Consider the following 13904-nt stretch of genomic DNA (forward strand, 5'->3'; position numbering starts at 1 on the left):
TAATAACATATAAATGTAATCGTGAGAGGCATTTATACATTTATGAGAAATAGAAATTGAAGAATAAATATATCTACTATATAATAAAATTATTAAGTGAAGTCAGGATCCTAACACCTTTTTATTATATTTATGAAAAATAAAATATTTTCTATTGCTCTATTCATGCATTTTTAGTTAGTTATTTCACAACTCAACTCTTTCTGATTTTCTCAAATAGTAATTACAATAAGAAATAACTATAGAATAGATAAACCAATCTTTGTGGGTTCGACATCTTTCTATACTATTATTTGACAGAGTACGAGTTAAAAATTTTACAAACACCAGACGCTCGTCAAATTTTTGGCGTTGTTGTCGGGGATTGGCAAAGTCTAATACAGATTAATTATTTTACTACTAATTTGAGATTTTTTATTCATCTAATTATTTTATCTTTTGTGCAAAAAGACAAAAAAACATTCAAGACATGTATGACCCATTCCTCCTCAAGAGAACTAATCGAATACGACTCCGAAATTGAAAAATCGTTGCGGTGGTTGCGAAAAAAGCAAGTTTCACTATCTCAAATCTCTTCACAAGAAGAAATAGAGAATGAAGAACTTAACAATAACCAATTTTCGCCTCATCAAGTATAAGAACAGTTCGATGAGGTGGCACCAAGACGTGATAGAATACTTAGAGACTATGCAAGACAAGATCATTTTGAAGGAGAATGAAGTGTAAGGAGATCACCAATAGCAGAAAATAATTGTGAAATCCACACATGCTTGATTCAAACTGTCCAACAGTTATGTCAGTTTACTGGTGATGCAAGTGAAGATCCCCATGCCCATTTAATTAATTTTCTTGAATTAGTTGAAACTTGCAGGTATAATGGTGTTACAATAGATACTATTAGGTTACATCCTTTTCCTTTTTCTTTAAAAAGTGAACCCAAAACATGGTTGCGAAGCCTACCAAGAGGTTCCATTACAATATGGGACCAAATAATCCAGAAATTTCTTAATAATATTTTTTCACCTGCCAAGATAATTAAAATAAAGCAAGAAATCAATAATTTTATGTAGACAAATACTGAATCTGTATACCGTGCATGGGAAATATTAGCATCAATATTAAGAAACTGCCCACATCATGGTATCCAAGACCCAGACATTTTATACATTTTTTATCACGGTCATATGTGTAACGATCCGGTCGGTTATTTTGAGTATTTTAGTCCCTATTCCCTATTTATTGCCTCTTCTATGCTATATTATGGTTATGTAACTTGCCAGAGTATTAGGTTTTCGTTTCGGGTAAGTTTCAGAGTGAAATGGGACACATAGTCCCTAAGTTGGAGGTTTAGGTTGTAAAAGTTGACTGTAGTTTGACTTGTGTGAAGGTACTCCAAAATAGAGTTTTGATGGTTCCAATAGCTCTGTATGGTGATTTTGGTCTTAGGAGTATGTTCAGATGTTGATTTGGAGGTCCGCAAGTTATTTCGGCATGAATTGGCGAAAGTTGAAAAATAAAAGATATTGGAAAGTTTGACCGAGAGTTGACTTTATTAATATCATGATCGGATTCCGATTTCGGAAGTTGAAATAGGTATGTAATGTCAATTATGACTTGTGTGCGAATTTTGAAGTCAATCAGAGTTGATTTGGTATGAATCGGCATCGGTTTCGGAATTTTGAAGTTCATAGTTCATAGGCTTGAATTTGGGTTGCAATTCGTAGAATTTATGTTGTTTGATGTGATTTTAGGCCTTGAATAGGTCCGTTATGTGTTTTGAAACTTGTTGGTATATTCGGACGGGGTCCCGGGGGCCCCGGGTGTGAATCAGATCATTGTTGGACTTAGTGTTTTGCTAAAGTGTTGTTGTTCTGGTATCATCGCACCTGGGGAGGGTTTGGCCATAGGTGCGGACATGCAGGTGCGCCATGGCCATCGCAGAAGCGGAGGAGTCCAGCCCAGGCCTGGGTTCGCAGGTGGGACGCTTGGGCGCAGATGCGCTTCCGCAAGCGCGAGCTTCTCTTCCGCAGAAGCGGAATTGGGAAGGCCTTGTGTAGGACCACAGGTGGGGTCTAATCTCCACAGAAGTGGGCTCGCAGGTGCGAGCAATTTGTCCGCAAAAGCAAAATTTCCTGACCTTAAGGGGAATCCGCATATGTGATGGTTTTTCCGCATGTGCGGTGTCGCAGAAGCGACACAAAGGCCGGAGAAGCGAGGATCGCTGGGCAGAAAGGCCTTGTTCGAGGGTTAATCTTCATAATCTATTTTTGGACTTAGAGAGCTCGGTGGGAGGCGAGTTTTTGAGGATTTTTCAGAGAGATCATTGGGGTAAGGAATCCTAACTCGTTTTTGGTTAATTCACATGAATCTATTGTTAATTCCATCATTAAATTAGTGTTTTGGAGTTAGATATTGGGGGAAATGGTGGAAACTTCTTAGACTAAACTTTTGCGTCTCTAAAGGCTAATTGAGGTCGGATTTGAATAATTCTTGTATGGTTGGACTCGATATCGAATGAGTGTACGGATTTTATAATTTTGGTCGGGTTCTGAGATGCCCAGGTTGACTTTTTGTGTCGACTTTGTAATTCTTCACAAACATCATAATTTTGTTGTTTGAATTAGTTTCCTATATTTATATTTATAGAATGAAATTATTTTGTCTAGATTCGAGCCGTTCGGAGTTGGATAATCTAGGGAAACACCTTCTAATTGATTGATTCAGCATGGTTTGAGGTAAGTGACTTGCCTAACCTTGTGTGGTGGATTTACTTCTTAGGATTGGTGTTGTGTGTGATAATTGTGATATGTGAAAGTCGTGTACGCAAGGTGACGAGTGTGTACACGGGCTAAATGTAGAAAATTTGGATTTTAGCTATGTAGATCCCTTTTATGCCTTAATTGTGTTGCCTTAACATGTTGTAGTCATCATTTTTAGTCTAATTTCACATGTCTACTTGTCTTATCTCTTACTTGTTAATTGCTCTACATGCACAGTTTAAGTTCCTATTTCCTTTATCCCATATTCATTATTTAACTGTTGAATTCTTTACTTGAAATTGCTATTCTTGGAATATCTTGTTGTTGAAATTGGTATTGAGTTGCAAATGTCGTGATTCCTATTGAGGCAAAGTGTTAAGTGGTGAAATATTATTCTATCGAGTTATTCTTCCGGTTGTTATTGTTAAGACTTTGTGTACATTGTGGTTTTGCCGAGGGGTCCTTATTGTGAAATTTTGTTATTGTTTGGTTTCTCTGGTAAGTTGTGATATTGGGCACTTGAGGTGCAAATTGTGATATATTGTGATATTGATACGCATGCAGTGGTATAAGGTTTGGGTGTTGAAACGCATGCGATGAGATAAGGTAGGCTTGATACACGTGGCTAGTAGGGGAACTACTAGAAGCCATGCGGTGTGATAAGGTGGGATAAAATGCGGGATACTATTTTGGAAAAAATAATTTTCAAAACTAAATGTAAAGGCTCCCGCGGTGATATAAAGAAAGACTGTGAGTTACTTTTGTGATTTGGGACTACGAGGTGGTACCTCGATAGTGGCCCTTGTTGATCTTTCTCTATTTGTTGTACTTGTCTTGTTTGTTTGTTTCCTTAATATGTCAATCCTTGTTTCCTTCCGTGTTGTATTATCTGCCTTGATTCTGTATAGTTAATTTTGGTAAATTCCTTATTTGTTTCATTTCTAGTGTTATTACCATTGTATTGTTATATCTTTCGCCCTGTTTCTTATTATTATTCCAGTAGGGCCTTGACCCGACCTCGTCACTACCCTACCGAGGTTAGGCTTTGCACTTACTGGGTACCGTTGTGGTGTACTCATACTATGCTTCTGCACATCTTTTTATGCAGATCCAGGTACTTCTTATCAATCCCGGCACTAGTGAGCTGAGTTTGCATTGGAGACTTCAAGGTACACCTGCTCGCGTCCGCAGGCCTTGGAGTCCCCTTTTATCATTTTTTATATTTTTCATTCTTTACTAGACACAGTTGTATAGGAATGATTTGGTATTGTTTTAGAGCTTGTGACTTGTACTAAGCCGGGTTTTTGACTATTGTATACACATTGAGCTGTAGAGATTTACCTTTTTATTTATGTTGTTGAGTTTTGAGATTTTTAAATTATTATTTCATTCAATTCCATATGTTTGTTAGGCGTACCTAGTCTTAGAGACTAGGTGTCGTCAAGACATCCTACAGAGGGAAATTGGGGTTGTGACATTAAGCCCTCTGCTAGAAATATAATCGATGCGGCATCAGGAGGATCAATAATGGGAAAAACCACCGCAGAAGCAATGCAACTACTTAATGAAATTTCGGAAAATGTTGTTCAATGGCCCTCGGACAAAATGATTATCAAGAAAACGGCAGAAGTAAATCAAATTGAAGCTTCGAATTCATTAACACAACAAATTGTGACCTTAACATAAAAAGACGAAGCTTTTTAGGTAGGTGCTCAATCATCATCCCAACTTGAGAATTGTGATGTTTGTAAAGGTAATCATTTGAATCATGAATGTCAAGCTTCAAAGCAAAATGAGGAACATGTAAATGTGATTGGTTATAGAAATAATTACTCATTCGGTAGTCCCATGGCACAAAAACATCCAGGATTCTAATGGAGTAATCCTAATGGTGCTGAAAATTTTCAAAATGTTTTTACTCAAAAGCAGTAGGTACAGGGACCACCTGGTTTTCCAAATCAAATAAAAGGCAACAAAATTTCCAAAAATATCAACAGCAACCCCAAAGATCTCATCAACAAAGCCTTGAAGACATGATGTACAAATTCATTAAGACTACTGGCGAGAAGGTTAAAAGTCAACATTCAGCTATAAATAATTTAAAAATTCAAGTAAGTCAATTAGCAACTCTCAAGTCTGGACAAATTCAAGGTGCTTTACCAAGTAACACTGAGAAAAATCCAAAAGAACACATCATAACCATCTCTCTACGGTCAGGTAAAGCTCTTGATGATCCATATGCAAATGAAGAAGGAAATCCATAAGAAATAGAACAGGTAAAGGAAGGTGAGAAAAAAAGAAACTTTGAGTTTCCGAAAGAACAAAAAGATAATGGGAAAAAGGTGCAAGAAAATGAATTTATGAAAACTCCCCACAATATACCCCACCCCTTTCCCCAAAAGATGAAAAGAGAAAAACGTGACAAACAATTTTCTAAGTTTATGGATATCTTGAAACAACTTTATATTAATATACCTTTTACAGAGGCTTTGACGCAAATGCCCTCTTATGCTAAATTTTTAAAAGGAATTTTATCAAGGAAAAGGAAATTAGAAGACGTATCTGTGGTTAAGCTTACAGAAAAATGTAGTATTATACTTCAAAATAAGCTTCCACAGAAACTCGTTGACCCAACTAGTTTTACAATTCCTTACACTTTGGGTAGTGCTCACTTTGAAAAAATATTATGTGATTCAGGTGCTTCTATAAATCTATTGTCTTTTTCAATTTTTAAAAAATTAGAACTTGGTGAAACGAAAGACATTGGTGTATTACTGCAATTGGCTAATCAAAGTACTAAAAATCGAAAAGAATCATTGAAAATGTTATAATAGAGTTGACAAATTTTTATTTCCAGTACATTTTATAGCACTTGAAATGGAAGAAAATATTGAGGTACCATTGATTTTAGGTAAACCATTTCTTGCAACGGGAAGAGCAATTATTGATGTCCATCAAGGACAATTGATTTTGCGAGTTGATGAGGAAAGAGTAATTTTTGACATGCAAAAAATAATGAAGTTTCCCGGGGATGAGTCATCATCTTCTTATTTTCAAATTGACTTGCTAAATGACCTTGCAAATGAACACAAAGATGATCAGTTGATTACTCACTCATTAGAAAGATGTTTGACCAGGTCAGGTATCACAAGTGCTGATAATCATACAATTAGAGAAGAAGCTGAAATACTGAAAAAAGAATCAGAAAATAAGGAAGTCTCACAAGAAGAAGATCAATCAAAACATGAACTTAAAAATCTTCCTTCTCATTTGAAATATGTTTTTCTTGAACCTGGATTATTTTCTGTAATCATTTCATCTTCCTTGACTTAGAGAATAAGAAGGCATATTAATTGAAGTCTTGAGGAGACATAAAAGAGCTTTAGGGTGGACGATAGCTGAAATCAAAGGAATCAATCCAGCTATTTAAATGCATAGGATCCTCATGAAAGAAAATAACAAACCAACAGTCCAACCCCAAAGGAGACTGAATCCATCAATGCAAGAAGTTGTCAAAAAAGAAGTGGTGAAACTTTTAGCAACATGTATTATCTATCTGATAGCTGACAGCCCTTGGGTACGTCCTGTGTAGGTAGTACCAAAGAAGGGAGGTATGACAGTAATAAAAAAATAAAAAAAATAAAATTATACCTACCAAAACAATCACAGGATGGAGAGTCTGTATTGATTATAGACGACTTAATGAGGCTACAAGAAAAGATCATTTTCCTTTGCCTTTTATCAACAAAATGTTTGAAAGAGTTGCAAGTAATGGTTTTTACTGTTATCTTGATGGATATTATGGGTATAATAAGATACCAATTACTCCAGAAGATCAGGAGAAAACTACATTCACATGCCCTCAAAGTATGTATGCTTACCGTAGAATGGCATTTGGACTATGTAACGCTCTTGCCATATTTCAGTTGCATGTCGGTAATTTTCTCAAACATGACTGAAAAGCTTCTTGAAATCTTCATGGATGATTTTACACTTTCTGGAAAGACATTTGAAGATTGTCTCTATCATTTAACTTTGATGCTTAAAAGATGTGAAGAAACAAATTTAGTTCTTAACGGGAAAAATGTCACTTTATGATAACAGAGGGAATTGTTTTAGGACATAAAATCACTGCTAAAGGAATAGAAGTTGATAAAGCTAAAATTGATCTTATAGCAAGATTACCTCCTACCACTATTTAAGGTATTGGAAGTTTCTTAGGGCATGTAGGTTTTTATAGAAGGTTCATAAAAGATTTTTCAAAGATTTCGAAACCTATGACTAACCTACTCATGAAAGATGTAAAGTTTGAATTTTCAGATGATTGCATGAAAGCATTTGAGATTCTCAAGGAACAGTTGACTAATGCTCCAGTTGTTATTTCTCCTGATTGGAGCCAGTCATTTGAAATAATGTGTGATGCAAGTGATACAGCAATTGGAGCTATATTAGGACAAAAGAGAGACAAGTTTTTCAGACCTATTTACTACGCTAGTAGAACTGTAACGATCCGACCGGTCGTTTTGCGCTCTAGTGCATCGTTCGATGGTTTGAGACCTTGAGTAGCTTTACTTTAGGTATTATGACTTGTACGTGTGGTCGGAATTGAATTTTGAGAAGTTCGGGATTGATTTGAAAAGAAAATTCTAATTTCGAAAGCTTTAAGTTGGAAGAATTGACTAAGGTTTAACTTTTGAGTAATCGACCTTAGAATCAGGATTTGAAAGTTCCAAATAGGTTCGTATGATGATTTCGGACTTGGGCGTATGTTCGGATTGAGTATCGGATCACCCGGGAGCATTTCAGCATTTATTATAGAAAATTAACATTTTAAAAGTTTAAGGATTTTTTAAGTTTGGTTTGGAGTGGGCTTTGGTATTATCGATCTTCGTTTGGGGTTCCGAGCCTTGGAATGGGTTCATATCGTGATTCATTACTTGTGCGCAAAGTTTGACATCATTCCGGAATGTTTTGGTATGGTTCGGACGCGTTCGTCGAAGTTTGAAAGTTTAAGAAGGATTTCGATCGTCGATTCGTAGTTTCGATATTTTTTGTCGTGATTTGAGGCCTCGACTTAGTTAGTAATATATTTTGGGATGCGTTGGTATATTTGGTCAAGGTCTTGGGGGCCTCGGGTAGATTCCGGATGGTTAACAGGTCGGATTTTGGACTTAAGGAAAAGCTGGAGAATTCTGGTTTTTGGTGCAACTGCTTCTGCGGAAACTTCATCATATAAGTGGCATCACAAAAGCGAGGCAGTGGACCGCAGAATCGGCTAGAAGGGAGCTGGGAAGAGGCCGCAGGTGCGAAGAAATTTCCGCACCTGCGTGGCCGCAGAAGCATCCCAAGGGTCGCAGAAGCGGTAGGGAGTGAGGCAAGCTGGAGGTGCAAGTGCGAGGTTTGTGCCACACCAACGAGACCGCAGAAGCGGATCCTTTGTCGCAGGTGCCACTCCGCAGAAGTGGAGTATTGTCCATAAATGCGAAGGTAGGGGCACTGAAGGAGGACCGCAGAAGCGGTATTTTGGTCGCACCTGCAGAGCCGCAGAAATGGCTAAAGGACCTCAGGTGCGAGAGGTCGTTGGGCAGTGTGTTCTTTAAAGAACGAGATTTGGCCCATTGTCTTCCATTTTCACTTAGTTGGGGAGATTTTGGAGAGCTTCAAGGGGAGATTTCATCAAGCAACACAAGGTAAGTGACTCCTACCTATTAAAAGTTAAATAGATGGTTTGTATATGGATTTAAAGATGGAAATTTGTAGAAACTTGGGATTTTGGTAGAAAATCTAGAATTTGGTATTTTTGAATTTTGACCACAAAATTGGATATGGAATTTGGGATAAGTTATATATTTTAGTTCGTGGTGTTATGGGTAAAGTTTATCTTCAAACATTTTCGGAATCCGAGCACGTGGGCCCGAGGGTTGTCATTGTTGGCTTTTGAGTGGAGTTGGGAATCATTTGAAATCGTTAGATTATACTTATTGGGGTATATTTTGATTTGTTTGCACGTGTTTTGCCTAGTTTTGAAGATACGGACATTTGGTTGAGGTGTTTAAGTGGCGTTGGAGCCAGTTATGGAACTTCGGAGCGAGGTAAGTCTCCTGTCTAACCTTGTTAGGGGGATACTACCCCTATGTGATATTTATTGTTACGTGCAGCTAGTTGTGGGTGCTACGTACGCACGAGGTGATGAGAGTCCGTACGTAACTATAACAAGTTTATGTCCGGGTAGACTTAGGATCTTATCATGTAATATTTGAATTATTTGAACTCATTTTGCTGGCTTAATTAATAGAAGTTATAAATGAAATTGATTTAGAAATTAATATATGTATACTAGGCCAAGCCTTAACACATTGAGTTGTAGGCGAGTTATTTGAGAAACAGTAAAGATTATATCCATTTTGTACTCATGTACGGTATTGTAAACATGTGTATCGTAATTTGATAACTTCCTTCCTTTTCTTGTGGAGTGGGCCGAACGCCTCAACAGTATATAGATGCATCTATGGTTCGTGCCGCTCGACCCTTGACAGTGCACACATTATTCTGGATCGGGCCGAACGACCTCGGCAGAATCGTGTGTTATATCAGTAGTAGTCCGAATATTCACAAGCTAATCCCTCCACTGATGCCGGCATTTTATATGGCATTCCATATTTATTTGATAATGACACTTGATATTTTTCTGAGTTGTTAAGGTAGAATACAATATTTAGAAATTCATGCTTTGAAAGAAGAAATTGGAAGATTCTGTAACTTACAGATTTACCCCATCATTGTCATATGCCTCATATCTGCTTATGTTTTATTACATTGTTATATTGGACCTTTAGTAAGTGTTGATGTCGACCCCTCGTTACTACTTCTCCGGGGTTAGGCTAGATACTTACTGGGTACGCGTTGATTTACGTATTCATGCTGCACTTCTGTACTAAATGTGCAGGATCTGACAAGTTCATTTGATGATCACCTTGGCTCGTAGGCGCACCTGTTGAGGAAAATTTAGGTGAGTTGAATTCTAGGATACGCATCGCAGTCCACCGGATCTCCATTGTACTGTTTATTTTATTCTATCCTACTACATTCGGGACATGTGTCATATTATTATTGTACTCCGTAGAAAATATTCATGCACTTGCGACAGCGGGTTTGGGGGCCTCCTACTGGTTGTTCGTTATTGTAGTTCACGTAGTTATTATCTTTTTACCCTGTAAATTCCATTTTATACTATTTAAGTAATGGAGATTATGATCTCTAAAGTAATAAAATGAGTAAATAAATTGATAAATTAACGTTAGTTTGCCTGACAGCGGCATTAGGCGCCATCACGACCTATATTGGATTTTGGATCGTGACAAGAACCCTCATTGAAGCTCAAAGAAATTATGCCACAACTGAGAAGGAGCTACTGGCAGTTGTATTTGCATTTGACAAATTTCATTCATATTTGATAGGAATGAAGGTTAGAGTATTTACTGATCATGCTACTTTAAAGTACCTCTTAGCAAAGAAAGATGCTAGACCTAGATTACTAAAATGGATACTTCTTTTGCAAGAATTTGATCTTGAAATAAAAGATAGGAAAGGTTCAGAAAATCCGGTAGCTGACCATTTGTCACGATTAGAAAATTCTCCAACTGAGACAACATATATCAAGGAGGAATTCCCTGATGAGCATATTTATACAATTACCACAGTTACAAATCAGCCACCTTGGTTTGCTGACGTTGCCAACTACTTAGTTGGAGGATGTATGCCAAAAGATTTTTATTATGAATAAAGAAAAAACTCAAAAAAGAAATAAGATGTTATTTTTTGGAAGATCCTTACTTATTTAAATTTTGTGCAGAAGGCATGATCCGGAAATGTGTACCAGAAATATAAATAAACAACATCCTAAGCCACTATCATGATGGAGCTATAGGAGGACACTATGGAGGAAGAAAAACAGCCGCAAAAGTAGTTGAAACGGGTTTTTTCTGGCCCACTCTGTTCAAAGATGGGAAAAATTACGTCACCACTTGAGGTTTGTATTTTCTGCGGTTGGGAATTCAGTTGCGTATTGCAATGGTTTTTCTAAAATGATTTAAGTGAAAGGTTTCTAGCCAATGAAGTATTTATTCTACTAGTAGTTCAGGGTTTATAATGAATTCTTGTGCTCTCGTGTAGCGGCATGATAGGTGCAGTGAGCGGTATGGAAATTGGAGGTTGAGGATCAAGGTTGCGGTTCATCTTGATGAGAATGTCCCGAGCTCGAAGTTGCAGGGGAAAGGATCCAAAAGTTCAGAGTAAGCTGGCGTTATCTTAATGTCACCTGAGAACGGGAAGATGGTATAAGTGCAATATGTTAGTCACTTGATTGTTAAGTATTGAAAGCAAGTATGGAGATTCTGGTACTATCGCTAATGTGAGAGTTTAGTTGTGGACTGTAGGAGTTTGTTCATGATTGGACGGCTGCTCGTGTGTATCATGAATAGGGCCATTGTAGATCCTTGAAAGTTCGTTGGCCCAGTATGGGATGATCGGAATTGGCTTTGGGTCCGTTGGTGGGTCTAATGTGAATGTGTGCTCTACATCAGGTCGGATGTGTTTGTTAGGCATAGTAAAGCTTGCGGAGGAGTCTTCGAGCGTTGGATGTTATTCCCATCGTCAGCTATTCCGTGTAATACTTTATTGTGCCATGTGGGTTATGAGACGGCTTGATTATTCGCACATGCATTGTGATCCCGTGTAGCTTATGGTGTTATATGAGCAGGGTGGCTCTCAAGATGCAGGTCATTTATCGCACCTTAGTTGTGCTTGGGTTTTGTAGCGTATGGCGCTATCCGTCTCCCCAGAGTTTTATTTTTGCACTTGGCGTGCTTGTGGTCGATATTCGGTATTTCGTAGGTATAAGCATTTGGCTTGATGGGTATTTTTTTATTTATTATCATGTGTGAATCGGGTGGCACGCCGCCACGGGTATGTTGTTTGGATCAGGTTGCACACCGCAGCGATATCATGTTTGGATCGGGTTGCATACCGCAACTGTATCATGTGTTGATCGGGTTGCACGCCGCAACAGTGAGATGATGAGTATGGTGCCCTATATCTATTCTTGTGTATTTTGTTTCTCATTCTCTAAGAAGGGCTCATAGCGTATGTTTGACTGTTCTTATCGTTAGGCGGGCTAGGTAGTTCTTTTCTAGAGTTCGTTCCTCCTTATGTGTCATATTCAAGTTGTGGCTTGTCGGTGCATTGATGGCGTCATATGAGATCTTGGTCAGTGTTTGAGGTGGCTTATTGCCTCAGCAGCTTGTAATGGGTGAGACGAGGTTGGGGGACCTAGGATCAGTGCGATCAGAGTATGTAGGGTGTATTAAAGAGCAAATATCGTTATTCAGTTTAGAATGGCGTTTACTTAAAAGTCAAACCTTAGTCAATTTTTCCAACTTAAAGCTTCCGAATTTAGAATTTTCTTTCCAAATCAATTCTGAACTTCCCAAAATTCAATTCTGCCCACACGTACAAGTCATAGAACATGAAGTGAAGCTACTCAAGGCCTCAAACCGCCGAACGACACGCTAGATCTCAAAACAACCGGTCGGGTCGTTACATTCTCCCCCACTTAAACATACGTTCGTCCTCGAACGTGCCAAGAACTACTCCGGAATTGTCCAAAATTACTATTAACACCCCGTGCACCTACCCGTGCCACTACAACTTAGTTGGGCATATTAGCTGGAGCCAGACTGAAAATCCTCCCTAAAACCTTAGCTAACAAGCTTTAGAACCAAATTCCAACATCCGGAATTTTCCACAAGACCGATTCTAACATACGAACACCGCATCGATTACCAGACATTGTACCCAGCATGACCATGCTCCTCCGCTGAAATCACACCATGCGCCACATAAATTAGCTTGATCAAAATAACATCCTCCGACCACAATAGCTGTAATTCCATGAATCTGGTGCCCACAATACACCTCATAACACATAAGCATGACCCAACTCTCACAATACTGCCACAACGGAAGAGATGTGTAAAAACTAATAACCACCTGCCGAATCAACAAATCATGAAGTCTCTCCTCCTGACAAGAACCTCGGAATCGGAATTTGAAGTTTCTAATAGTTTTGTATGATGATTTCGGACTTGGGCGTATGTTCGGGTTGAGTATCGGGTGGCTCGGGAGCATTTCGGCGCTTATTATGGAAAGTTAACATTTTGAAAGTTTAAGAATTTCTTAAGTTTAATTTGAAGTTGGCTTTAGTGTTATCGATGTCTGTTTGAGGTTCCAAGCCTTGGAATAGGTTCTTATCGTGATTTGTGACTTGCACGCAAAGTTTGATGTCATTCCGGAATATTTAATTCTAATTCGGATGCGTTCGGCGAAGTTTGAAGGTTGAAAGTTGAAAGAAAGGTTTTAGCCGTCGATTCGCAATTTTGATGTTGTTTGACGTGATTTGAGGCTTCGACTAAGTCCGTATCATGTTTTGGGATCTGTCGGTATGTTTGGACGGGGTCCTGGGGGCCTTGGGTGCGAATCAGATTGAAAACGGTTCGAGTTTGGACTTGGGAGAGGTGCTGAGGTAGCAGGGATCTAGTGCAATCGCACCTGCGTGGAAAGGGCCACAGGTGTGAGCCCGCAGGTGCGGCGTTGTGGCCGCAGAAGCGACATTTGGACTGAGCTGGGAGGGCTGCAGATGCGAGGATATTTCTGCATCTGCGAGCCCTCAGATGCGAAAGGTGCTCCGCGGAAGCGGAAAATGAGATGGGCAGCTAGGGTCATAGAAACGGAAGGTTTCCGAACATGCGGGAGCATAGGAGCATGGGGTGGACCGCAGAAACGATCGTGCAGGAGGGAAAATTGGTCCGCATAAGCGGGTTTGCCTGGCTTGGAGGGAACCACTTCTATGATGGATTTTTCCGTAGATGCGGCTGGTGGTCCGCAGGTGCGATGATCATTGGGTAGAGGGCTTGGTTTTATAAGGGATTTGGCCCATTTTCTTTCATTTTTACTTGGTTGGGGCGATTTTTGGAGATCTTCAAGGGGGATTTTCATCATCTATTGCAAGGTAAGTAATTCCCACGTATTGTAATTTAAATACACGGATTCTATAAGGATTTAATGTAACGACCCGATCGGTCATTTTGA

At 38.8% G+C, this 13904-nt stretch overlaps 1 protein-coding gene across 1 annotated transcript; it reads left to right on the top strand.

Annotated features, from left to right (window-relative positions):
• Positions 1-5161: 5161 nt before the first annotated feature.
• On the top strand, positions 5162-10542 carry LOC142175284 (uncharacterized). The gene is made up of 7 exons (XM_075241868.1): positions 5162-5456; positions 5502-5552; positions 5617-6065; positions 6352-6370; positions 6429-6695; positions 7080-7253; positions 10217-10542. The coding sequence occupies exons 1-7, from the start codon at positions 5162-5164 to the stop codon at positions 10540-10542; spliced, it is 1581 nt and encodes a 526-aa protein (XP_075097969.1).
• Positions 10543-13904: the final 3362 nt, after the last annotated feature.

The sequence above is a fragment of the Nicotiana tabacum genome, chromosome 21 (assembly GCF_000715075.1).
Source record: "Nicotiana tabacum cultivar K326 chromosome 21, ASM71507v2, whole genome shotgun sequence".
NCBI lineage: Eukaryota > Viridiplantae > Streptophyta > Magnoliopsida > Solanales > Solanaceae > Nicotiana > Nicotiana tabacum.